This window comes from Zingiber officinale, chromosome 3A (genome assembly GCF_018446385.1).
Source record: "Zingiber officinale cultivar Zhangliang chromosome 3A, Zo_v1.1, whole genome shotgun sequence".
Taxonomy (NCBI): domain Eukaryota; kingdom Viridiplantae; phylum Streptophyta; class Magnoliopsida; order Zingiberales; family Zingiberaceae; genus Zingiber; species Zingiber officinale.
The window spans coordinates 49,532,303-49,560,049 of NC_055990.1; the positions used below are offsets into that span (position 1 = coordinate 49,532,303).

The 27,747-nt window shown below is 36.4% G+C and overlaps 1 protein-coding gene across 1 annotated transcript; it reads left to right on the top strand.

Annotated features, from left to right (window-relative positions):
- On the top strand, positions 1–27,719 carry LOC122050409. Its single transcript, XM_042611312.1, has 6 exons — positions 1–192; positions 18,700–18,989; positions 19,810–19,861; positions 19,977–21,092; positions 21,198–25,743; positions 25,818–27,719. The coding sequence occupies exons 1-6, from the start codon at positions 1–3 to the stop codon at positions 25,862–25,864; spliced, it is 6,243 nt and encodes a 2,080-aa protein (XP_042467246.1). The 3' UTR covers positions 25,865–27,719.
- The last annotated feature ends 28 nt before the right edge of the window (positions 27,720–27,747 follow it).

A 27,747-nucleotide genomic window follows, 5' to 3' on the forward strand; every position in this document is an offset into this window, starting at 1 on the left:
ATGTCATCGGGTTTCGCCACCGATTTAATCCGCTCCACCACATGCGTCGTCTCTGTTAAGCGGAGGCACACTTCACCTTTCGTGCTCGGCGGTCTAGAAGTTCCATCGTGCTTTCAGAGTTTTAAACCATGCGAGCATCCCATGGTTGTTGGTGCTGAGAAGTTCTCGCTTAATTCTCCGCCAATGGATAAGGTAAGCTTCTCTTAGCCCCGCCTCGGGCTACCACGGGTACCTTTGCGATGTACTACCTCTGATTCTTGAGTCGTGAGGTTCGATCGAGTGCTGGGAGTAGTCTGTGCCGGTTAGCCTTTAGGAGGCTATCTGCGTTGCTCGATCTGCTGCTGTAGGTGAGCCACAATCTTTGTCCGGGGAGCCATTGATCGCTGCCTCATGTGCAGCTCGGCCTATGCGCTTAGTGGACGTCCTCGCCATTTTCTAAATAGCAGAACACATATATAACTAAGCTATCATGTTATAGTTAACTACCGGTAACATGTTAAATACTATCAGTAAACATAAATTAATTAACTAACCAACATGAGAGCAAACATGGAAGCATAATCTGATGAAAGTGAAAACAAACTCGAGTGAGAGATGTTCTTACTTGGAAGTCAGCACAATGATGTGTGTGTGTAGGAAGTAAGGAACCTCGCCTGACATTATGTCAGAGACGACCGACTTCCGGTACGGTGTGAGCCGGATCGCTACATTAACTCATCTGAAATAGTGCGGAAACCGGCAAATTTGAAATTTGCTAAACTAATTACTGTAAAGTCTTAACCTGACATTCTAGGAGTACCCGAGTGTTGTACACATGCTAGGAGAGACAATCTATGCCTCTTGGATGTCCGCTAGCGCGAGTCGACATTTCAACCGATCCGTAAGTCGATTGAGCTTTTAACCGATTCACGTATCCAAGCATATCGCACGGATGCACCCTCGGATCGGTCGGGAGACCGATCGGTGAGCCTCCTTAGCCTGCTTCTCGTTACGTCGTAGCAGCGACTCGATCGGCGATCGCACCACGATCGGTCGTCAGACCGGTCGCCTTTATGTTTCGTTGCCGGATCGGTCCGTGCATCGACATCTAATGCCAGCGATCGATCGGTCGCGATCGGTGATCTTTCGTCCGAACTCTGTTCGTCGGATCGATCGGACGATCGGATAGCAGATATGTTACTCTCGCCGACCGATCCAGATCCGACAGTCGGCGGCGCGCCGATCAACTCGATATAAAATCGAGTTTCGATTTCAGAACTTGAACGCGCGTGCCACAACTCAGAGACCATTCTAGATACATGAAAACACTCAAGAATGTGAATACTCATATTCTAAACATGATGACTAAACAAGATATAGTTCACTAAACTGTAACAAGACTAATTCATAAAACCAGACGTGTTAAGTACTAAAACTGAATTAAAAGCGTGTAGATCCCAAGGATCTTTATTCCAGACCCCTTGCACACACACATCATTGTAGCATCGCCCTCCAGCCTCCGCTAGTCCACTTTTCTTTTACCTGTATCTGCAGTATAAGAAAAGTAGTACCTGTAAGCTTAAAGCTTAGTAAGAAACCATCTACCTCACTAAATCATGCATACGATGCAATTATGATTTTAAATCATGTTGTTTGAAAAAAACATACTGAACATGCAAGCATGGCATGGCATATCAAACAAAGCATAAACTGGAACTGAAACATGGCATAACATATAAACTGAGCATGAAACTGAACTAGTCATGCATATGTCTAAATCTGTACATGAACTCAAATCATGTAAATTGAACCTGAACTGAACTGAAAGCTAAATTAGTGTTTTCATCAGTTTCAAATTTGAAAACTATACATATAATAGATGAAAATACTAAACATCCTTTGGGGCAGCTGTATCTGGCGCGTCCCTACGAGACCGGGATTGCAAGTTCGAATCCAGCGAGGTTACTAGGTTATCTCGAACCTAGGGGATCGGGAGTCCGCCATGGATATCTGATCCAAGCACGATGCCAACTGAATAAAAGTAAAATACTGAATACTGTTTAATTTTACTTTGCTGTTCTAGGTTATCTGAACCTAGAGCTAGGTTATCTGAACCTAGAGGCTACTGTGGGAGCCCACCCAATGGATATCTGATCCATATAGCTGTAATAACTAATAATAAACTGAATAAAATGTTTCTATTACATTTTATATGCTGTTAGGACGCCTATTGGTACATCCTTCAGAATGGGCATTCTACCGAATGCTTGGCGTGCACTAAAAGCATGCCCTAAAACTGAAAACTATAAAATTACTGAACTAACGCCAAAACTAACAAGCGAGAGCAATTATACTGCAGGTGAGGGGTTTCTTACCTCAATCGTAAGGTTTTCTTACGATTCTATTCGCTAGGTGTTTCCGGAAAACTGTCCGCTCGACGCACCGGCGTTCCTCTCGCGGAGAAGAACCCCTTCCGTGTTGGAGTCGTCGCCGGAAGATGATCCTATGGACCCTTGCCTTGGTGTGCCGTGCGTGAGGAAGAGGAGAAGAAGGGAGAGGCGGCGGTGAGGTTTTGGAAGAGAAAGTGTCGTGAGGTGAAGAGGTGCCGAACCAAAATAAACCAAACCCCACTTAAGTTTATTATTTATATTAAGTGGTTTAATGAACCCAACTCTAATATAAATATATTTGGTTCTCCTTCCTTTCAGCACGGCCCTGCTGGGTTCAACTGGTTACTAACATTATCCCTTACACCATAGGTCTCGGGTTCGATTCCCGCCTAAGCTATTTTGCGACCTATTTGTTTTTGCTACTCCCGCTACTCGGAAAATTCCGGAAAAATATCTAATAATTCCAGAAAAATCATAGAATAATTCTAAAATAAATTTGGGAATTTTTCGGGCTTTACACGAATTGAGGAAATTTGGGGCGTTACAATTCTCCCTACCTTATAAAAAGTTCATCCTCGAATTTAGAATAATTCTGGATATCTCTGTCTCATACTGTCCTCACGCTCCTAAGTAACTTCCTCGTGCTTCTGGTTCTAAATGACTTTCACTAATGGTACTCTTTGTTCCTTAGTCTCTTAACTTCTCGGTTCTCTATTATTCATATCGCATCGTACCCATTAGGGGTCCTTGGAAGGCTTGATATCTTCTCTATCCTTTCTAAACATACTTATGTATATGAATATAAGAGAGACAAAACTTCTATCTTACTAAAGCACATTTAAGCAATTACTCCATACTGCAAATAATAAAGAAAGCATAAAAGGAAAACTTAAATACTTTCTTACTTGAAGACGGCAAGGTTGGTGATGATGTGTGATGCTGGAGAATAGGAACTGCTCTGATACCAACTGTAACACCCCACCCTCCTCGCAACTGGAATGTGAGGGCGGAGCTCTACTGGACTACTAACTTTACTTAACTATCCTTGTTCACATGTTGATAGAAATTCCTAAAACTCTCGGAGAACTCAAAACATACAATTAACTAGCAGCAGAAGACTAAATGACTCATCTAATGCATTCTTAATAAATGACAATCTTAATAAATTCTTATGCTAGGTCCCAAGGCTTCTATAGTCCAGGCATCACACATCCATCCGCACCTCTTTGTCGCCTTCCTTTGCTATAACTTTTCCTTTCCTTTATCTGCAGTAAGAGGAAAATGCATCTATAACCAAAATTGTTTAGTAAGCGCTATCTAACTCAGAAAACTCGAATATGCATGTGAATATACTGAAATCTAAAAGCTGAATGCTCAAAAGGAAAACTACTCATGCTCATCTACAAGCAAAAGAAACATACTGAAATGCTAAACGTGTATAACAAATCTATACAATCATGCTAGCATAATCTTGCTGAATTTTAAAACAAGGTAAAACTTAATTCATCTGTTCTAAACTTATTCTTTAATTCACTTGTTTAAAACTTATTCTTTAATACTTTATACTTATGTAAAACTTGTTTTACTTGTTCAAAAACTTATACTTATAATACTTCAAAATAATAATCAGCTTTCTTCTTGGGCCCAGGCGTAGTACCAACCTATGCGCGTTCCCTAATAGGTTGGGGTAGCGAGCCACCAATCCTAAAAGAGCAGACCTCGGTCTACCAGGGCCATGACCTCGGAATTGGACACCTGGATTTGTTTAACGACAACCTCGGAAGTCGGGTACTAGCCTCTTAAATAAAGTAAAATACTTGTCATCTTTTATTACTTCTAATATATAATGCCTCGGCATTTTCTTTAAGCACCTTGTGTGCCAAAATCCCTAAAGTCTTGACTTTGGGATCTACTTAAGGCCTTGGCCTTTCTCTTTCTTTTCTTTATCTTTCTTACACTTGTTAATACTTCTAATAAAAGAATGCTTCTTTAAAAACTGAAATGTTTAAACAAATTCTAACTTTGAAATGCATAAACAAAAATCTGCATATTATGCTAATCAAAATTCTGCAAACTATACTAATCAAGATTCTGCATTCTATGCTACATTATTTCTGCATACTATGCAAACATAAATTCTGCACTATAATACTTAACCAAATTGCACTATAATCTTTTTCTTTAAAAACTGCACTATAAGTTCCACCAAAAATCTGGACAACAAGTTCCACCAAAAATCTGCACTATAAATTCCACCAAAAATCTGCACTACAAGTTCCACCAAAAATCTGCACTATAAACTTTAAAGAAGTCTGTACCATAAGCTCTTAAGAAATCTGCACTACAAGCTCTAAAAAAATCTGCTCTAAAGAAATCTGTATTTTAAGCTCTAAGAAATCTGCACTACAAGCTTAATTAAAATCTGCACTATAAGCTTACATAAAAATCTGCACTATAAGCTTAATTTAAATCTGCACTATAGGCTTAATTAAAATCTGCACTATAAGCTTAAATAAAAATATGTACTATAAACTTAATTAAAAATCTACACTATAAGCTTAATTAAAAATTTCCACATAAACCTTAATTAAAACCTGCACTATAGGCTTAATTAAAAATCTGCACTATAAGCTTAATTAAAATCTGCACTATAAGCCTACATAAAAATCTGCACTATAAGCTTAATTAAAATCTGTACTATAGGCTTAATTAAAAATCTGTACTATAAGCGCTTCTTATGCTTCGAATTCAAGAAGAACAAAGGTCCGAAACTACTCCTACTGCAGGTGAGAAGCACTTACCTTGCTTCTTAGACTCACAACCGAACAAAAAGTGCTTCTAGGACCTTGGCCGGCCGCCGAAGATGATGCCCTAACTCCCTTTCATTTTCTGCCCGAGCTCCGCCATCGTACGCAGAAGAGAAGGAGAGAATGGTTTAAGTCACGGAAAAACAGAGCATCAACTTATCCCTTTTTATAACTTAATATTTCTGTTAACTCCTTAAATAAATTCGCTATTTTTTCTAAACAGACAAATCCAACATCAACTTATCCCTTTTATAATCCAATATTATGTTAATTATTTTAAATAAATTCGTTACTTTTTCTAAACAAACAAATCCAACATTAACTTATCCCTTTTATAATATTCTGTTAACTATCTTAAATAAATTCGCTACCATTTCAAAACAAACAAATCCAAGATCAACTTATCCCTTTTATAATCCAATATTCTGTTAACTATCTTAAATAAATTCGCTACCTTTTCTAAATAGAAAAATCTGTTTGCCCACTTGGTCAGCCGGGTTTTGAACGAGTCAAAGGTCGTGGTTTCAATCCTCGGCTTGGATATTTTTTTGTCGAAACTTCCTTCATTTTGTAAAAATACCAAACGACCTCCAAAAATTACATAAAAATACTCTAAAAATTTCTAAAAACCCTAGAATGTTTCTATAGCATTTTTAAATATTTATAAATTACTTTTAGGACTCGAATTGAGGAAATTTGGGGCGTTACAATTCTCCCTACCTTATAAAAAGTTCGTCCTCGAACTTAGAATAATTCTGGATATCTCTGTCTCATACTGTCCTCACGCTCCTAAGTAACTTCCTCGTGCTTCTGGTTCTAAATGACTTTCACTAATGGTACTCTTTGTTCCTTAGTCTCTTAACTTCTCGGTTCTCTATTATTCATATCGCATCGTACCCATTAGGGGTCCTTGGAAGGCTTGATATCTTCTCTATCCTTTCTAAACATACTTATGTATATGAATATAAGAGAGACAAAACTTCTATCTTACTAAAGCACATTTAAGCAATTACTCCATACTGCAAATAATAAAGAAAGCATAAAAGGAAAACTTAAATACTTTCTTACTTGAAGACGGCAAGGTTGGTGATGATGTGTGATGCTGGAGAATAGGAACTGCTCTGATACCAACTGTAACACCCCACCCTCCTCGCTACTGGAATGTGAGGGCGGAGCGCTACTGGACTACTAACTTTACTTAACTATCCTTGTTCACATGTTGATAGAAATTCCTAAAACTCTCGGAGAACTCAAAACATACAATTAACTAGCAGCGGAAGACTAAATGACTCATCTAATACATTCTTAATAAATGACAATCTTAATAAATTCTTATGCTAGGTCCCAAGGCTTCTATAGTCCAGGCATCACACATCCATCCGCACCTCCTTGTCACCTTCCTTTGCTATAACTTTTCCTTTCCTTTATCTGCAGTAAGAGGAAAATGCATCTATGAGCAAAATTACTTAGTAAGCGCTATCTAACTCACAAAACTCTAATATGCATGTGAATATACTGAAATCTAAAAGCTGAATGCTCAAAAGGAAAACTACTCATGCTCATCTACAAGCAAAAGAAACATACTGAAATGCTAAACGTGTATAACAAATTTATACAATCATGCTAGCATAATCTTGCTGAATTTTAAAACAAAGTAAAACTTAATTCATCTGTTCTAAACTTATTCTTTAATTCACTTGTTTAAAACTTATTCTTTAATACTTTATACTTATGTAAAACTTGTTTTACTTGTTCAAAAACTTATACTTATAATACTTCAAAATAATAATCAACTTTCTTCTTGGGCCCAGGCGTAGTACCATCGAGCCACCAATCCTAAAAGAGCAGACCTCGATCTACCAGGGTCAAGACCTCGGAATTGGACACCTGGATTTGTTTAACGACAACCTCGGAAGTCGGGTACTAGCCTCTTAAATAAAGTAAAATACTTGTCATCTTTTATTACTTCTAATATATAATGCCTCGGCATTTTCTTTAAGCACCTTGTGTGCCAAAATCCCTAAAGTCTTGACTTTGGGATCTACTTAAGGCCTTGGCCTTTCTCTTTCTTTTCTTTATCTTTCTTACACTTGTTAATACTTCTAATAAAAGAATGCTTCTTTAAAAACTGAAATGTTTAAACAAATTCTAACTTTGAAATGCATAAACAAAAATCTGCATACTATGCTAATCAAAATTCTGCATACTATACTAATCAAGATTCTGCATTCTATGCTACACTATTTCTGCATACTATGCAAACATAAATTCTGCGCTATAATACTTAACCAAATTGCACTATAATCTTTTTCTTTAAAAACTGCACTATAAGTTCCACCAAAAATCTGCACTACAAGTTCCACCAAAAATCTGCACTATAAATTTCACCAAAAATCTGCACTACAAGTTCCACCAAAAATCTGCACTATAAATTTTAAAGAAGTCTGTACCATAAGCTCTTAAGAAATCTGCACTACAAGCTCTAAAGAAATCTGCTCTAAAGAAATCTGTATTTTAAGCTCTAAGAAATCTGCACTACAAGCTCTAATGAAATCTGCATTTTAAGCTCTAAGAAATCTGCACTATGAGCCTACATAAAGATCTGCACTATAAGCTTAATTAAAAATCTACACTATAGGCTTAATTAAAAATCTGCACTACAAGCTTAATTAAAATCTACACTATAAGCTTACATAAAAATCTGCACTATATGCTTAATTAAAATATGCACTATAGGCTTAATTAAAAATCTGCACTATAAGCTTAATTAAAACCTACACTATAGGCTTAATTAAAAATCTGCACTATAAGCTTAATTATAATCTGCACTATAAGCCTACATAAAAATCTGCACTATAAGCTTAATTAAAATCTGTACTATTGGCTTAATTAAAAATCTGCACTATAAGCGCTTCTTATGCTTCGAATTCAAGAAGAACAAAGGTCCGAAACTACTCCTACTATAGGTGAGAAGCACTTACCTTGCTTCTTAGACTCACAACCGAACAAAAAGTGCTTCTAGGACCTTGGCCGGCCGCCGGAGATGATGCCCTAACTCCCTTTCATTTTCTGCCCGAGCTCCGCCATCGTACGCAGAAGAGAAGGAGAGAATGGTTTAAGTCACGGAAAAACAGAGCATCAACTTATCCCTTTTTATAACTTAATATTTCTGTTAACTCCTTAAATAAATTCGCAGGTTGGAAGGGGGAACGGGGGAGAGAGGAAAGAAATGGGAAAGAAAATAAGAAGCATGATGAGTATACATCTAGGATTTTTACCATCAAATCTTTTTTGTTCCCAATTTCATCCCTAAATTTGCGACGAACCCCTAGATTCGTCCCAAAATCTGGGACAAATTCAGGGATTCGTCCCAGAATTTATTTTTTTTAAATAAAAGAGGAAAAAATTCAGAAGGAATAAATACAGACCTCGAGAAATCAAAATTTGATGAAACAAGTTTCTATGCGTTCGTATCATTGTCTTGATCGTAAATATATCCATAAAAATATTTTTGACCAAATATATTGATTTTTGGAATTTTTTAATCCCAATTTGACCTATTTTTGGTGTTAAAAATTTGAATCACTCAAAATAATAATTCAAAATTAAGGATGATGGTATATTTACGATCAGGACAATGATACGAATGCATAGAAATTTGTTTCATAAAATTCTGATGTCTCTAGGTCAAGATATAAGCCTTCGGTGTTTGATTATTTTAGCTGATATTATCAATAAAGATTTTTGTATTTTTATATTCTAGTTGATAGTCTTTTAATGTATGCATCATCCACAACAATTGAGATGCACATTCTCCTAGAGCTATGTATTCAGCTTCTGTAGTGGATAGAACAACACAATGTTGCTTTCTGCTCAACCAACTCACTAGGCACTGACCTAGAATCTGGCAGCTACCACTTGTACTCTTTCTATCTAATTTGCACCCGGCATAGTCCGAATCAGAATAGCCATAAAGGTCAAAGGTGCAAGTTCTTGAGTACCAAAGTCCTACATTTAGAGTTCCTTTAATATATCTAAGTATTCTTTTGACATATGTTAGGTGTGACTCTTTTGCACAGGATTGGTATCTTGCGCACATACCTAATGCAAACAATATGTCGGGTCGGCTTGCAGTTAAGTAAAGTAAGCTACCTATGGCACTCCTATAGTATTTTGGATCTACTGGTTTTCCTTCAGGGTCAGAGTCAATGTTAATGTTGGTTGCCATTGGAGTATTTATAATTTTTAAATTTTCCATGCAGAATTTTTTAATTAACTCCTTAGCATATTTAGTTTGATAAATGTAGATTCCATCTTTGGTTTGTTTTATTTGTAAGCCTAAGAAAAAGTTGAGTTCCCCAACCATACTCATTTCAAATTCATTTTCCATTAATTTAACAAATTCTTTTAAAAATTTAGAGTTAGTTGAGCCAAAAATAATGTCGTCAACATAGATTTGGGCTATAAAGATGTCTTTATGTATAGTTTTTACAAATAAGGTCAGATCTATTTGTCTTTGGTTAAAGTCTTTGGATATTAAGTAATTAGATAATCTTTCATACCATGCCCTAGGGGCTTGTTTTAGTCCATATAACGCCTTTTTTTTTAGCTTAAATACATGGTTTGGGTAGTCTAAGTCTTCGAATCCTGGAGGTTGGCTTATGTAGACCTCTTCCTTGATAAACCCATTTAAAAAGGCTGACTTAACGTCCATTTGGTATAACTTAAACCCTTTATTTGCTGCATAGGCTAATAACATCCTAATTGACTCGAGTCTGGCTACCGGAGCATAGGTTTCATCATAGTCTAAGCCTTCGACTTGACTAAACCCTTTGGCTACTAGCCTAGCTTTGTTTCTTATTATATCACCGTGATCATCCAACTTGTTCCTAAAAATCCATTTGGTATCTATTATTGATTTATCTATGGGTTTAGGTAGAAGGTCCCAGACTTGGTTTCTTTCAAATTGTGCTAGTTCTTCCTACATTTCTATGATCCAGTCTGGGTCAGGTAGGGCTTCTTCTATAGTCTTAGGTTCAATTTTAGAAATAAGGGCAATCTGACTAAGATTTCTATAGGAGGATCTAGTTCTGACCCCTAGGTTTGGGTCACCCAAAATCTGGTCAGGTGGGTGAGAGGTACTTACTCTAGTTGGTCTTATCTGTGGGTCAGAAACTGGTTCTTCTGACTTATTAAGGTTAGGTTGGATTTCATCATCTTCTATAGCTCTTGAAGTGATGTCAATATTTTCATTTATATTGGATAGGTTGTTTTCTTCATCAAATATTACATTAGTTGTTTCTTCAACTTTCAAGGTATTTTGATTATATACTCTAAAGGCCCTACTGGTAGAGGAGTATCCTAAAAATATTCCTTGGTTAGACTTGGGTGTAAATTTTCCTAAGTAATCTTTAGTATTTAAAATGTGAACTTTACACCCAAATACTTTTAGATAGTTTAGATTGAGAATTTTATGGTAGTAAAGTTCATAAGGTGTTTTATTGTGAGGTTTGTTAATTAAAATTCTGTTTTGAATGTAATTTGTAGTATTTATTGTTTCAGCCCAAAATTGATGATTTAAATTATATTCGTTTAGCATAGTCCTAGCGGCTTCATGTAGTCTATATTCATTTTTACGTTCCACTAGACCATTTTGTTGGGGGGTTCTAGGACATGAAAATTCATGTTGGTATCCATTTATTTTACAAAATTGGGTAAACCTATGATTTTCAAATCCCACCCAGCGTGATCACTTCTTATTCTTTTAATTTTAGTATCTTTTTCATTTTTCGTTAATTTGCAAAAATTACTAAATATTTCATAGGTTTCATCTTTTGTTTTTAGAAATTTTACCCATGTGTACCTAGAGTAGTCATCAATTATGACTAAGCAATATTGGTTCTTGCTTAGTGATTTGGCTCCATGTGAATCAAATAGGTCAAGGTGAAGGAGCTCAAGTACGGAGTTAGTTCTTTCTAGGCTGGTTGACTTGTGGGTTGACTTGGTTTGTTTTCCTTTTTGACACGCATCACAGATTGAGTTTTCAATAAATTTTAATTTGGGCAAACCTCTAACTAGACCATTTTGACTCATTTTTGAAATGAGTCTAGTGTGCGTGTGACCCAGTCTTCTGTGCCACAGTTGGGTTTCCTCTTGTTGTGTCAAGAGACACTTTATTAACGATTTTGATAGGTCAATTGTGTAGATGTTATTCTTCCTAAGTCCCTTAAGTCTGATCTTAGGGTTTTCGATGTTTTTAACTAGACATCCAGATTTATCAAAATTGACTAGATATCCGCTGTCACACAATTGACTTATACTTAGTAAATTAAAGTTAAAATTTTCAACCAATAAAACATTTCGAATAATGAAATCGGAACTTAGTTCAATATTACCTTTTCCGATTACTTTAAGTTTACCATCGTTGCCGAATGCAACTGATCCTAAATTCTTGTACTTGAGTTTAGTAAACTTCAACTTATCTCCAGTCATATGTCTGGAGCATCCACTATCCAACATCCATTGATCCAATTCCTACACATGAAGTAGTTTGAATTGGTTTTTAATGGATTTAAAGATAGCTTAATTGAAGTAGACTCCTTAGATTTTCTATCTCACTCAATTGTATTCGAAGTAAGTTAGCAAACAATTAATCCTATGGTTATTTTTAATTAACGTTTTGAAAAGTTTTGGAAAATATTTTGAAAATAATTTGAACTTAATTAATTTTGAACATGATTAATTTTGAAAATAATTGTTAAGTTTGAGAAATTTTGAAATGATTTTAAAGTTAATTAATTTTGAAAAGATTTTAAAGTTATTGAGAAATTGAGTTTTAAAAATTAATTTGAAATTGAGTTTTAAAATAATTTTGAAATTGAGTTTTAAAAATAATTTTGAAATTTGAGTTTTAAAATAATTTTGAAATTTGAGTTTAAAAATAATTTTGAAATTGAGTTTTAAAATAATTTTGAAATTGAGTTTTAAAAATGATTTTGGAATTGAGTTTAAAATAATTCTGAAATTGAGTTTTAACATAATTTTGAAATTTGAGTTTGAAATTTGAGTTTTAAAAATAATTTTGAAATTTGAGTTTTAAAAATAATTTTGAAATTTGAGTTTTTAAAAATAATTTTGAAATTTGAGTTTTAAAAATAATTTTGAAATTTGAGTTTTAAAAAATAATTTTGAAATTTTAGTTTTAACAATAATTTTGAAATTTGAGTTTTAAAAATAATTTTGAAATTGAGTTTTAAAATAATTTTGAAATTGAGTTTTAAAAATGATTTTGGAATTGAGTTTAAAATAATTCTGAAATTGAGTTTTAACATAATTTTGAAATTTGAGTTTGAAATTTGAGTTTTAAAAATAATTTTGAAATTTGAGTTTTAAAAATAATTTTGAAATTTGAGTTTTTAAAAATAATTTTGAAATTTGAGTTTTAAAAATAATTTTGAAATTTGAGTTTTAAAAAATAATTTTGAAATTTTAGTTTTAACAATAATTTTGAAATTTGAGTTTTAAAAATAATTTTGAAATTTGACTTTTAAAAATAATTTTGAAATTTGAGTTTTAAAATAATTTTGATTTTGAAAATAATTCAAGTTAATTAAAAATAATTTAATTGTTAATTAACTTGATTTAAGTTCAAGTCAATTTTCATAATTTAATTTCTTAGTCATCTCACCTGATCTAAATTGTCAATCAGGGAACCCTATAATTGTTGTGAGATGAATTATTGTTATATTTAAGGGTCTGGTTTAACTTTGTGTTAGATTCAGGTTTAGCTTTGGGTTCAATAAGTAAACATTCTTTGGATAAACTTCTGGGCTATGGTGAATCACAAGGAACTCATTAAAGTAACCATGCATTCGAGGTTTTCCCAAATAGTCCTACCCATTGAACTTAATACTAATCCTTGGTCTAACTTGTAATGACCCAATTTTTCCCATTTCAAGTTCTAAAGGGCCATAAAAATATTTGGAAATGCCTTTAAAATATTCTAGAGATTTTTAGGAATTTTTAGAGTATTTTTACGTAATTTTTGGAGGTCGTTTAGTATTTTTACAAAACCAAAGAAGTTTAAGCAAAAAGTGTTGGAGAAGAGGTTCGAACCCGCGACCTCGGGTCGGACCAAACCAAGCCAAACCGGCTTGACCAGCTGGGATAAGAGATTTATGTTAATCTCAAATAGAGTTAAATAAGGTTATAGTATAGTTGAGTTATATCCGATTACTTATAAAAGGAAATAAGTTTTGGGATTTTAAAAAACCTAACTTCTTCTCTCTAAATTCTTCTTCGCCTTCTCCCTCGCGACGACGCAAGAACTCTCGGCGGAAACCAGGAGCAGCTAGGGTTGGAGATTCCGACGCCGGCGAAGCTTCCCTCCAGCCGTCCTTCATCCACGGTGGCTGTTCCCGACGGAGAGAAGCCCGAGAGCTCAGAGGACACGCCGGAAAAGGGATCTACCTAGCCCTAGAAGTTCCCTTCCCTTCTTTCCGGTTGTAAGTGCAAGAAACCCTAGGTAAGTACTACTCACCTGCGGTAGGAGTTGTTTCGAGTTTTGCTTCGATTTGTTGGCTTTCGGAATGGAAATAGTATGGATTTTGAGATCTATGGATTTCTGCCGTGAGTTTTTGAGGAAGGATTGGGTTTTGATTGTCTTTTGCCAATCTAACAAAGCATGATTTGAGCTTGCGGGATGGAAGTTGTGTGGGTTCTTGATGTCAATCGAGTCCTGCCGTGAGCTTTACAGGGAGATCCGAATTTTGTTTAGATTAATTAAACTTGTAGTATGATTTGTGCCAAGTGGCTTTACCATTGGTTTCGTTATACAGTTAAGTAGTTTTTTGTGTTACCTAAGCCGCTAGCTCCTTATACCAAGTAGATTTTGAGCATTTCTTACATAGAAATTCTATTTCGAACTCCTGTTGAAACTGGACAGCCTTAATATCAGCTTATAGTTGTCTTTTAAGCATGCCTACAGCCCTTAAATGTAGTATTCGTGTAGGTCTAATTGCTGCCATAAATTCCAGCAAATGGATTTAGGGTTTTTACAACATGATAAGAAGCATAAAGTTGCATTCTTTTACTTTTATTGCAGCATGCTAAAAAGTCTAGAATTAGCTTCCTTTTTACTATATTTACAGTATGATTGGAATCACTAAAGTAGCATTCCTTGCCTATTTTTACAGCATGAATGGAATCACTAAAGTAGCATCCTATACCTGTTTATTACAGCATACTTAGAAAGCCCAAAGTTAGCTTCCTTTTGCTTTATTTCTAGCATGATTAGAAAGTTTAAAGTAGTATGTTTTTGCCTATTTTGTATAGCATGTTTAGAAGATTAAAGTAGCATGTTTTATTCTATTTTTCAGCATGTTTAAAAGCCTTAGAGTAGTCATCCTTGCCATGTACTTACAGCAGGGTTAGAAGCCCTAAAGTATCGTTCTATACTTGTTTTTACAGCATGATTAGAATCATTTCATACTTGATTTTACAGCATGTTTAGAAGCACAAAAATAGCATCCTTTGCCATGTTTTCACAGTATGATTCAAAGGCTTTAAATTGCTTTCTTTAGTTTAGTTTATAACATGCTTGGTTAGTTGTAATCCTACACTTGTTAGATATATCTACAGAATTCTAATAAGCTCTAATAAAGGATTATGAATAGTGTGAGTAAAGAAAAAGACCAAGGTCTAGTTAAAAAAGGAGATAACAAGTAAGTCAAGCAAGAGGCTAGTACCCGACATCCAAGAGCTTGTCGTTAAACAAATCCAGGTGACCATTTCCGAGGTCTTGGCCCTGGTAGACCGAGGTCTGCTCTTTTAGGATTGGTGGCTCGCAACCCCAACCTATTAGGGAACGCGCATGAGATGGTACTAAGCCTGGGCCCAAAGAAAAGAAAAGTTAAGAAAGAAAGAAAGAAGAAGTGAGTAAAAGATAGGAATTAAAAGATTAATTTCTAACACAAGGATATAAGAAATGAAACAAGTTACATGCTTAGAATAAATAAGAATGGTTAGTTTCTTTAATTCTAAGTTTACATAGTTAGTTTCTTGTTATTCTGCTTGATACTGAGTATGATTTGTATCTAGTTCATTTTCTGTATACCATGAGCATATGCAGATAGTTTTAGTATTTCAGTTTCAGTACTTATGCATTTCATTTATGCATTTCGAGTTTTGTGAGATAGATTAGTACTTACTAAGCGTTTTCGCTTATAGATCTTGTTTTCTTTCCTCCTACTGCAGATAAAGGAAAAGCTAAGATATGAAGGGAGGCGACAGGGTGGTGGTGATGATGGATGTGTGTGGTGACTGAACTATGGAGAGGTCCAGAGGGGACTAGCAAGACTTATTTATTTAGAGTTTATGTCTAGTTTATTTTCCTTATTTCTGTTATGAAATTATGAGTTTATGATTGAGTTCGATGTGCATTGTAGCTTATTATGCTTCATTCTGGGAGCTTGAGTTTAGTTCATGTTGCTAGATTAGTTTTGATTATGATATGATTTATTACTGCGTGGTTGTGAATAAATTGTGATCCAGCCGCATGTGGCTGTGTATATATATCTTGTGTATTATAGATTTGGTCACCGGTACAGGGGAGACTCTGCCGAAATTTTTCGGTAGGAATTTCTCTGAACCGTGATAAATCTAAGTGTCGCTAATAATAGCATAAGTGACACTAGTAAGTAGAGTAGGAGTTAGGTAACGGTCGCCCTTAGAGAGTAGTAAAGTAAGAAGGGTGGTTGTTACATAACTAGTTAGGATCCATTTAAGGGTAGCTTCGGTCAGTTCCACATGGCCAAATGCACCAGGTCGAAGCCATATCTTCCTAGACATGCGATGCCCAAGCTTCCCTAATGTACTATCATCCAAAAACTTCACCAGTACTGTGGGTCAAATTAAACCTAGCCCATTTTAATCTAACCTTAAATACCCTGCCGGGTAATCTACTCTTGTTTTACCCATTTCGGGTAGATTAGGTTCAGTTACCCTGTCGGGTAGTTCAGTTGGGGGTGCCAGCTAGTCTGGATCCTCCATCTATATTTGATTTTGAATTTTAAATTTTGAATTTGATTTGTTTTTTTTAATTTTGAATTTAAAATTTAATTTCAAATTTTTAATTTGATTTTGAATTTTAAATTTTGAATTTATAATTTAACTTCGAATTTTTAATTTGATTTTGAATTTTGAATTTTGAATTTATAATTTTGATTTTTAATTTAATTTTGAATTTTGAATTTTGAATTTATAATTTAACTTCAAATTTTTAATTTGATTTTGAATTTTGAATTTATAATTTTGAATTTTTAATTTAATTTCAAATTTTTAATTTGATTTTGATTTTTTGAATTTTGAATTTATAATTTAATTTCAAAAATTTTAATTTAATTTTGAATTTTTAATTTGATTTTGATTTTTTGAATTTTGAATTTATAATTTCGAATTTTTTATTTAATTTCAAATTTTTAATTTGATTTTTGAATTTTGAATTTAAATTTCAAATTTTTAAGATCGTTTTTCTTTTTGCTCCCCCTGGATCATGACCTCGATATGGTCTATCGAGGTAGTGTATTTGATCCATCGGAACCCAGTATTGGCCAAGTCCAACTTGATTGATCAATTTGGACTTGGGGACCCATGCTTGGACTGATTTACTACTTTGTTTGTTTATTATGGATAAATAAGATTTATATTTCTTTTTACTTTTATATCCTAGCCCAGTTCTATTGTAAACGGCTCTTTGTGTCCCAAGAATTAGGTCCAAATTCTTGGAGCCCAAAGAAAACCGTTCTAAGGTATTTTTTAAATCTTTGACCTGATTTTTCAAACTAGAATTTTCTTCCTCAAGTTTTTGAACTTGAATTGAATTTCCAGTCTGAACTTGATCAGGTAAGGATTTAGTGTTAGTCACTTCTTTAAGGACAACTACTTCCTTTAGAAGTGATTTAATCCTAAGGTTTGACTTAGCTAACTTGCGTAATAAATAATTGACTAAATTATTAAGCCTCGGAATACTTACAGTGGAGTCTGGCCCTTCGGAAACGGATGCGGATCCGTGGCTTTGCTCGGACTCGGCCTCTAACTCGCTCTCGCTCTCGACGATCTGGTCCTGGGCCATCAGTGCGAGTAAACTCGTCTGATCGAGTTCGTCGTCGTCGTCCTCCGAAGAAGATTCGTCCCAGGTTGCCTTCAGGGCCTTCTTTCTTCTTTGCTTTTTGGCTTCCTTTTGGTTGGGGCAGTTGGCTTTGATGTGCCCCTTCTGGTTACACCCGTAGCAAGTAACTTCAAACTTTACGTTCGAACTCGGTTGGGCCTCCTTGGATTGTACCGCCTTCTTTAGGTCTTTCTTGTTGAAGCCCTTCTTCTTCTTGTAGATCTTTTTTACGAGGTTCACGAGTTCACTGGTCAGTTCGTCTTCTGAATCTTCTGAGTCGGGTTCGTCTTCTGATTCCGGTTCAATTTTTCATCGGGATCTCGGTTCGCGTGTTCGACTAGTACCTGCCACCAAAGCAATACCCTTCTCGGTCGGTTGTGCATTAGTTTGTTCATGAAGTTCAAATTCACTAAACAATTCATCTAATTTTAAGGAAGATAAATCCTTGGAGACTTTGTAGGCATCTACCATTGATGCCCACAATGTGCTCCTAGGAAATGAATTAAGAGCATACCTTATGATATCCCTATTTTCTACCTTCTACCCGATTCCGTGAAGGGAGTTAAGGATATCTTGGATTCTTGCGTATAGTGAACTTGTCGTCTCGCCTTCCTGCATTTTTAAATTGTATAGTTTATTAAGTAACAAATCATGCTTACTTACCTTGGTTTCCGAGGTGCCCTCGTGAAGTCCGATCAGTTTCTCCCACAGCTCCTTTGCGGAAGAGAATGGACCGACTCTGTTGAGCTCTTCCTTGGTAAGACCGCACTGGAGGGTGCAAGTGGCTTTGGCATTGATAACTCATTTATTTGGGCTCATTTTCTTGATTGATATGGGGACTTTTTAGCTAATTTTATTTGCTACTTGACACAATTTAGATTGTATGTAAATTGAGAATTGTCTGGAGCTAAGTTTCATTTCATTTCTTAAATCATGATATATTCCTCACCATTTGAATTGGGTCTTGTAGGATATAGGAATTGATACATGATTCAAGTGAAGCCTAATCAACTCAAGAGGAGTTCAACCAAGTGGAGAAGGTCACATTTTATTTGACTCCAACCAAATTCATTAAGCCAACCCATTGCTCTTGACCTAAGTTCAACCCTTACACCAAATCCCTAAATTTTCCCTAAACCAGATCAGGATTTACCCTAATTTCGGTTCAATTGGACCAAGGTATAAAGTCCAGAAAACTCGCGGATGAACAGTGGCTGCGCCTACTGTTCATCGTGCCAAAAATTTCTGCGTCTGTGTTTTTCTCTTCATCGCAACCCCTATCCTTCTTCCTCTTTTGATCTCAAGCTACAAGATCATGGCAGAAGCTTAAGGAGACGACCAGACAACACTTTTGCAGCTGGAATCTCGCCGGAGAGATCTCAACGGCGAGGTCGACGCGAATCTGAGTTTTATCACAGAATCTGCCGATTTTGCTGGAAACGGTGAAGAAAGCAAAGTCGGCACTCCATCCTTCATCGACAACCATTGGAGGGGTTCTCTGGTGGTTTCCATTAGCATTTCCAATCGTCTACAGCCCCGCAATTCATCTCAGAACTCAGATTTGCAGATTCCAGACAATCTGCGATTTCAGCTCGATTTGAATCTGCTTCCGGCATCGAAGAGGGTTTCTTTGGTGGAGTTTGCAAGGTTCAAATTGAGCTCAAGTTCAGAAGTTTCTTCATTCTTCTCCTCTGATTTCTGGAGGCGCAGATTACAATTCCAATCTCTTGTGTGACGGCAAGAGGATGTGGTTTGAGGATTGATATGGATTCAGTGTGGATAGTTTAATTCCTTGTTATTTCTTACTTAGTTTGAGCAAGTTCTTTATTTCTACACTTTTATTCAAGTAATTTCTGTTCTTGAAAACCTTGTTAGAGCATTTTTACTTCCTGAAATTTTGATTCTGCAACTGTAAGTTCTGCAATTAATTTGTTCCTGCAATTTAGATTCTGCAAATTTTGTCCTACAAAATTAGGTGTAAATTCTGAAATTTAGATCTGCATTTGATTCAGAAAATTCCGTTTAAGAAAATTGCAATCCTTAGTGTTTTGTCCTATTTTCAATCTTGCTGTTGGTATCTGAAATTTTCTGCAAATTCAAATTAATTTGTGTTGATCTTTAGGCTTAGTTAATTTTCTAATTACTTTAGTGTAAGTTTCTACCTTGTTAAGAAATTTAGCTTTCTTGTTGAATTTAAATTCTGCTTTAGATTAGATTTAGATAATTTCCTTTTCTTTTACTGGTTTGCATTTTGATTTTAATCTAGGATTTAGTTCAAAACCCACAACCCCCACTTTTAAGAAGAAAACCCAAAAAGAACCCAAGAAGAGATTTGGATCTGAATCAAACACTCACCAACTAGTTTCCTGGAGAAAATCGACTTGGGCCCTATGCTATGTCATATCTTTGAGTAGTTGAGGGTTTTCAAACATTGTGTTAATTTGATAAGACCATTCGTGACACGTAGAGTATTTAAGGCTTATCAAATTTTGGCGCCGTTGCCGGGGAACCAAAAACTAGTATTGTTTGTTTGATTTTAGATTATGCAGAGTGTTATCTCTTCTTCATTTTCATTGTCTTGATTTTATTGCCTATCTATTTGCTTCTACTTGTTGATTGTGGTTTATGACCTAGTCTTCACGCGATAAATTGCTTGAGCTTGATCCAGAGATAGAGAGGACTTTTAGAGCTTTGAGGATTCAAGAGAGAACACCAGAAATTTCTGAAAGTAATTTTCAAGTTTTGGATATTTCAATGGCAGAGAACAATAGAACTATGAAGGAACTTGCTGCTCCTGATACGGCTTACAAGTATTCTTGCATTACTTATCCAGACTTGTCAGTAGATTTCGAGCTCATATCGGGTTTAATTCATTTGCTTCCTAAGTTTCAAGGCTTATCAGGGGAAGATCCTAACAGACATTTGCATGAGTTCCATGTGGTTTGCTCTACTATGAAACCACAAGGCATTTCAGAGGAGGATATCAAGTTGAGAGCCTTCCCATTTTCATTGTCAGGATCAGCAAAGGAATGGTTGTACTATCTTCTAGCGGGATTCATTACGAGTTGGATTGACATGAAGAGGGCATTTTTAGAGAAATACTTCCCAGCTTCTAGAACCACAACTATAAGGAAGAACATCTGTGGTATTCAACAAGTTGTGGGAGAGACTCTTTATGATTACTGGGAGAGGTTTAAGAAATTGTGTTCAAGCTGTCCTCAACATCAAATTAGTGACCAGTTACTTGTTCAATATTTTTATGAGGGTTTGTTACCTATGGATAGGAGCATGATTGATGCTGCAGCTGGAGGTGCTTTGGTTAACAAGACTCCAGAACAAGCAAGGGAGCTCATTGCAAATATGGCAGAAAATTCTCAACAATTTGGGAGTAGGGCACTTACTACTAGAGGAGTTGGTGAAGTTCAAACGGTATCAAATGAGCAAAAGGAGATCAAGAGTTCATTGTTGGAGTTGACATCTTTAGTCAAACAAATGGCGTTGAATAGTGCAAGCCAAGTTTCATCTTTTCCAGTTCAAACGATGAGAGTTTGTGGCATTTGTTCGAGTCAAGAGCACACTTCAGAATTATGTCCAAATCTCCATCAAGATGAATCAATGGCGGCTATATCAAGACCACAATTTCAGCAAAGATATGATCCAAATTCTTCCACCTACAATCCGGGTTGGAAGGATCATCCAAATTTGAAGTACGGGAATTCCTTCTACCAACAACCACCTCAAAACCAGAATGTGTAGAATTTTCAGCAACCTTTACAAGGGTTTCAGCAATCCAACGCTCCAAATCAGTTACAATATCAGCAATTTCAGCCACTTGCTGTTCCAAACCAATTCCAGCATCAAAATCAGCAATTTCAGCATCCTAATCAGTTCAAACAGCAATCATATGCCTCTTTCCATCCACAAAATCAGCAACCAAATTTTCAGCAGCAAATTCAAAATTTCCAGCAACCTGCACAGAATTTCCAGCCAACACAGAATTTCCAGCAATCTATTCGGAATTGGCAGCAACCAAATTCTTCTTTTTCTTCTCAACCAAGGTCTTATTCAAATCAAAGTGGTAATAACAATTCAAATGCAGCAAGTACACAGCAGCAGCAGAAGATGGAGGATATTATGCAGCAGATTTTGCAACAGCAGCAATTAGTTTTACAGCAGCAGCAACATCAACAGAGGACCGATTCTGCTTTGCAAAACATTGAGAGACAAATTGGCCAGTTGGCAAGCAACATAAATCAGATGCAAGCCCAAGGATCAAGTCAATTGCCTTCACAAACAACTCCAAATCCTAAGGGAAATGTTAGTGCATTGACTCTTCGAAGTGGTAAGACAACTTCAGAATTAGTGCGGAATGCTCCAGGTGGATCAAATCTGGTTTCATCAGGTTCTATTCCAGCTTCAACAAATGTTGTGCAACCTCCAGATTTTGTTCAAGATACTGCAAACCAGTTTCAAAATTTTCCAGCATCTTCAGCCCAAACAGATTCTGCATTTCCTGGAAATGTTGGTGTTGTTCAACCGGATTATGCACAGCCAATAGTATCAGATTCTACTCAATTTGATGGCTCAGGAAAAGTAGCAACAGCAGCTCAGGATTTGGACAGTAATTCACAACAGCAAGGTGCCGATATTCACATCCCTTTGCCTTTTCCTCAAAGAAAAGTCCAGCAAAGAAAGAATGTAGAGGAAGAGAAAGCTAGAGAATTTCAAGACCTTGTGAATTTATTCAGCAAAGTGGAGGTGAATGTGCCTTTGTTGACAATGATTAAGCAAATTCCGAAATATGCTAAATTTCTCAAGGATCTATGTGTTCACAAAAATAAATTGAAGGGGAATGAATTGATAAGCATGGGGAAGAATGTTTCAGCCCTTATTCAGCCAGTTCCAAAAAAATGTGAAGATCCTGGAGTGTTCACTGTGCCTTGTGAGATTGGAAGTTGTGTTTTTGAAGATGCCATGTTGGATTTAGGAGCATCAATCAATGTGATGCCAAAATCAGTCTTTCAGACACTTGGAATTGGTCCTCTACAGCAGACCGGAGTTGTTATTCAGCTAGCTGACCGTAGCCAAGCTCATCCAGCAGGAGTGATTGAAGATGTGTTGGTGAAGGTGAGAGAGCTTATTTTTCCTGCAGATTTCTACATTCTGGATATGGAGGGAGATTTACTTGCGAATAGATCTCCACTCATTCTTGGTAGGCCATTTCTGAAGACTGCAAGAACGAAGATTGATGTGCACGCTGGAACACTATCCATGGAGTTTGCAGATACAGTGGTTCAGTTTAGTTTATTTGATGCTATGAAGCACCCGTCAGAGGACCACTCTATTCTTAGCATTGACATAGCAGATGAGTTTATTAGCATGGATTTTTCTTTTGGCCTTGAGTCTCGGCTGGATATTTTTGAGGGTGAGGAGTGCCTATATGATTCTAAGGTTTCTACTGAAGGTGAAGGTAATGTGGGAGCAGTTGATGTGGAGCTCGTTGGTAGTTCAAGTTCATTGGAAGGCGAATATTTAAGTGTAGGGGATTGTACAGAGGAAGCAATACCCCAAGAATCACATATTTTGATTGAAGTGTCACCTGAATCGGGAAAAGGTGAATATGTAAGTGTAGGGGATTGCACAGAGGGAGCAATACCCCAAGAATCACTACAGTCAGTTATTGATGCACAGCAGTCAGAGTTGAAGCCCCTTCCTAAACACCTTAAGTATGCATTTTTGGGAGAAGGACAGCAGTTACCCGTTATTATAGCTCAGAATTTAGATCCAGAGCAAGAACAGAGATTATTGGGAATTCTGAGACAGCATAGGAAAGCTATTGGGTGGACACTGGCTGATATTCCTGGTATCAGTCCTTCGATTTGTATGCATCGAATTTATTTAGAGGAGGATGTGAAACCAGTGAGGCAACCACAGAGAAGACTTAACCCATTGATACTCGACGTTGTAAAGAAAGAGGTGACTCGACTTTTACAGGCTGGTATTATTTACCCGATTTCTGACAGCAAATGGGTAAGTCCAATTCATGTGGTTCCCAAGAAGTCAGGCATTACAGTGGTAGCTAATGAGGACAATGAGTTGGTGCCTACCAGAATTCAGAATTCATGGAGAGTTTGTATAGACTATAGGAAACTGAATCAAGCAAGCAGAAAGGACCACTACCCATTGCCTTTTATTGATCAGATGTTGGAGAGATTGGCGGGGAAGTCCCATTATTGTTTCCTAGATGGATACACAGGTTATTTTCAGATTTGCATCGCTCCTGAGGATCAAGAGAAGACCACCTTCACTTGCCCCTTTGGTACATTCGCTTACAGACGTATGCCTTTCGGACTTTGCAACGCACCAGGGACCTTCCAGCGATGTATGGTAAGCATTTTTGGTGAGTTATTAGAGCATTGCATGGAGGTTTTTATGGATGACTTTTCGGTTTACGGTTCATCTTTCGATGCATGTTTGGAAAATTTATCTCGAGTTTTGAATCGTTGCATTGAGACAGATCTGGTTTTAAATTTTGAAAAATGTCATTTCATGGTTGAGCATGGCATTGTTTTGGGACATGTCATTTCTAGGGAAGGTATTAAAGTAGATCCTGCTAAGATTAATGTTATATCTTCTTTATCTTACCCCGCATGCGTGCGGGAGGTTCGAGCTTTTCTTGGACATGCAGGTTTCTATAGGAGATTCATACGTGATTTCAGTAAAATTGCTCTTCCCTTGACTCAGCTACTGCAGAAGGATGTGACTTTTCATTTTGATCAAAAGTGCAAAGAGGCTTTTAAGAAGCTGAAAGAAGCCCTTGTTACAGCACCCATTATGAGCCCACCAGATTGGAGCCTTCCTTTTGAGTTGATGTGTGATGCTTCAAATTATGCAGTGGGAGCTGTACTTGCACAGAGAGTGGATGGAGCACCACACGTTATTTGTTATGCTTCAAAGACTTTAGATGCTGCACAAGCAAACTATACCACAACAGAAAAAGAGCTTCTTTCTATTGTGTTTGCTTTGGATAAATTCAGATCATATTTATTGTGTTCTCATGTGATTGTATTTTCTGATCATGCAGCTCTGAAATACCTCCTCAAGAAGCCCGATGCGAAACCTAGGTTGATCAGATGGATGCTTCTGCTCCAAGAATTCGACGTGGAGATACGCGATAGGAGTGGAAGGGAGAACCTAGTGGCAGATCACCTGAGCAGGATCGAGGGAGAAATTGACCACACGGATATTGCTGATGAGTTTCCAGATGAGCACCTCCTACAGCTACATGGTGAGACTCCATGGTATGCGGATCTGGTTAATTTTCTAGTAGCACGTGTTTATCCCATACAATTTTCAAAAGCTCAAAAAGATAAATTAAAAAGTGATTCAAAATTCTATGTGTGGGATGATCCTTACTTGTGGAAGTTTTGTAGTGATCAGATCATTAGGAGGTGCATTCCTGATTATGAGTTTCATTCTGTACTTACTTTTTGCCATTCATTAGCATGTGGTGGGCATTTTGGACCCCAAAGAACTGCTAGGAAAGTGTTAGAGTGTGGATTATATTGGCCCACCCTGTTTCGCGATGCATATGTTTTTTATAAATCATGTAATAGGTGTCAGCGAATTGGAAACATAGGCCCTAGGAATGAAATGCCCCAACAAACTATGTTGTTTTGTGAAATCTTTGATGTTTGGGGAATTGATTTTATGGGTCCATTTCCTGTCTCTTATGGATTTTTATACATTTTATTGGCAGTTGATTATGTTTCTAAATGGGTGGAGGCAATCCCCACCAGGACTGATGATTCTTCAGTGGTTGTTAGTTTTGTCAGGTCACACATCTTTTGTAGGTTTGGAGTACCCAGGGCGATCATCAGCGATCAAGGGTCTCACTTTTGTAACAGACACATGAAAGCTTTGCTGAGCAAATATGGGGTTGTGCACAAGGTTTCTACTCCCTACCATCCTCAGACAAATGGGCAAGCTGAAGTGTCTAATAAGGAAGTTAAATCAATTCTTGAAAAGACTGTGGGACCAGATAGGAAGGACTGGAGCAAGAGACTTGATGATGCATTGTGGGCTTATAGAACTGCTTTCAAGACCCCTATAGGAATGTCTCCATTCAGAATTGTGTATGGAAAAGCTTGTCATCTACTAGTGGAGATTGAGCATAGGGCATATTGGGCAGTGAAAGCATGTAACTTTGATACTAGCACTACTGGAGAGGAAAGAAAATTGCAACTTCAAGAACTTGAGGAGATTAGACTGGAGGCCTATGAGAATTCACGGATTTACAAGGAAAAGACTAAGAACTTTCATGACAAGCACATTGTGGTAAAAGAATTCAAAATTGGGGATAAAGTGCTTTTGTACAAGTCACGCCTGAAATTGATTAAGGGTAAGTTGAGATCCAGATGGGAGGGACCTTTTTGTGTTACTAATATTTTTCCCTATGGTGTGATTGAGATACAGGAAGTTGTTACTGGTCAAACGTTCAAAGTGAATGGTCACCGACTTAAGAAATTTCATGAGGGAGCGAATGTGCTAGAGGTGGAAAGATTGGACCATATTGACGCCATTTACCCAACTTGAAGGGGAGTGTGTTCCATCTTACCTTTTACTTGTCATTTGTAGATATCATTTCCTTTATCTTGTTGCTAGAATAACTCCTTGGTTTTATGCTTTTGATGATGTTGATTTCAGTTTTTGAAAATAAATCCTTCATTGTAGATATCATCTTTTTATGCTTGGTCATTTTCATTTCATTTCCGCAAAGAAGTTTTAGGTTTAGGAATAAATTGTATCCCCTTTACACTTCTTGATATCATGTTAGAGATTTTAAAAGCAAGTTAAATTTGAGTGTTAAGTTTTGGGACTTTGTTGCTTGAATGGATTCTAGGATTACATGAGGTTAATACTTAGTGATGGATTCTAGATGGATGAAGTGAAATGATAACTTTTGCTTACCTAGTGAGGTTTGAGCCTAATTCTGTGATGCACTTGTGGTTTTGGTCACTCTAGAACTTGCTTTAAGTCTTTTAAGAGCCACTTGACTAGAGATTGAGTCATCTTTATGAAGGTTATTCAATTTTCACATTTCCCACAAATTGTCTTTGCTACTTTTCTTTGCATGAATCATCATATCTTTTATCTATCCTAATGTTTTATTTCTTTGGATGTGGTACCTTGGGATGTTATGTGATGATTTTATTTTGGCCGGGACGGACAAAAGAATAAGTGTGGGGGAAGTGTTAAGTGTTGGTGTTTGAATGGATGTTAAATGTGTAATGAAGTTGCAGTTCGGAAATGATCTGGAAATGGATTCTATAATGATCTTTGTAGAGTTAAGGAAGATCACTGAATTTGAAGTGGTAGAATATGCAGGAATCTCTTTGGAAATGCAGGATTTTGTATCAGAGGTATAACATTTAAACAAGTGAGAAGTTTACAAGTGCAGAGAAAAAAAATTTCAGATTGCTGAAAGTCTGCAATTGTTTGTTATTTGATCAAGTGAACTAGTATTGTAGTGTCATTTGGTGAGTTTCACTTCATTCAAGAAGCATTCTAATTTTGAATTGAAATTTCGGAAAGGAAAGATAAAATTGGGTAAATTCTGAATTCGGAATGTGGAATTGCTGGAAGAAGTTTGTGCCAAATGAGAATCTGTGAACTTCATCAGTGAGCTATTGTGTAGGCAAAGAAGACTCACAAAATGACAAGAATACATATAGAGATTCCTTAATGGATAAATTTAGCAGTGCTGGAATATGCAGAGCAGAATCAATTCTGTTTTGTGCAAATCTGATGTGCTGATTCTGAACAGCAGGAATTGGAATTCAATTCTGCATTGATTTGATTTTGGAACCTCATTCAGAAACGGCTTGAAGAATAGGTGCAGATCATGAATTTTTAGTCCTACAGAAATGTAATGTCAAAGCTTGAAGTGAGGAAGCAGTAACATCAGATCTGGAAATCAAGTGTACCAATCTGAAATTCAAAATTCAGGAGGTCTGAAAATTCAGAAAAATGTGCAGTTCTGGAAATGGGGGAGAACTGTCAATTGCACTTAAAATGCAATACTTTAACATTGAACAGCAAGTGAAGAGGAAATGAAATGGGCTAAGTAAGATAGAAGCTTATGCAGAATGCAGTATTGCAGAAATTTCAGGAGATAGAAATTGCAACTCAATGAAGCTGTTCCAAATTTTTGAATTGATATGTCTGAAGTTGTATCATATGGAAATCAAGTGATCATTAGGTGATTGTTAAATGAAACAATCTAGAGGGATATTAGATTAAAGCTTGATCAGAAATACAAAGTCAGAACAGATGATGAGCTGATGGAAACTGGGATTGTGAAGTTAAGCTGCCTAAGGAGGAAGTGGAAATTAAGATTGGAACT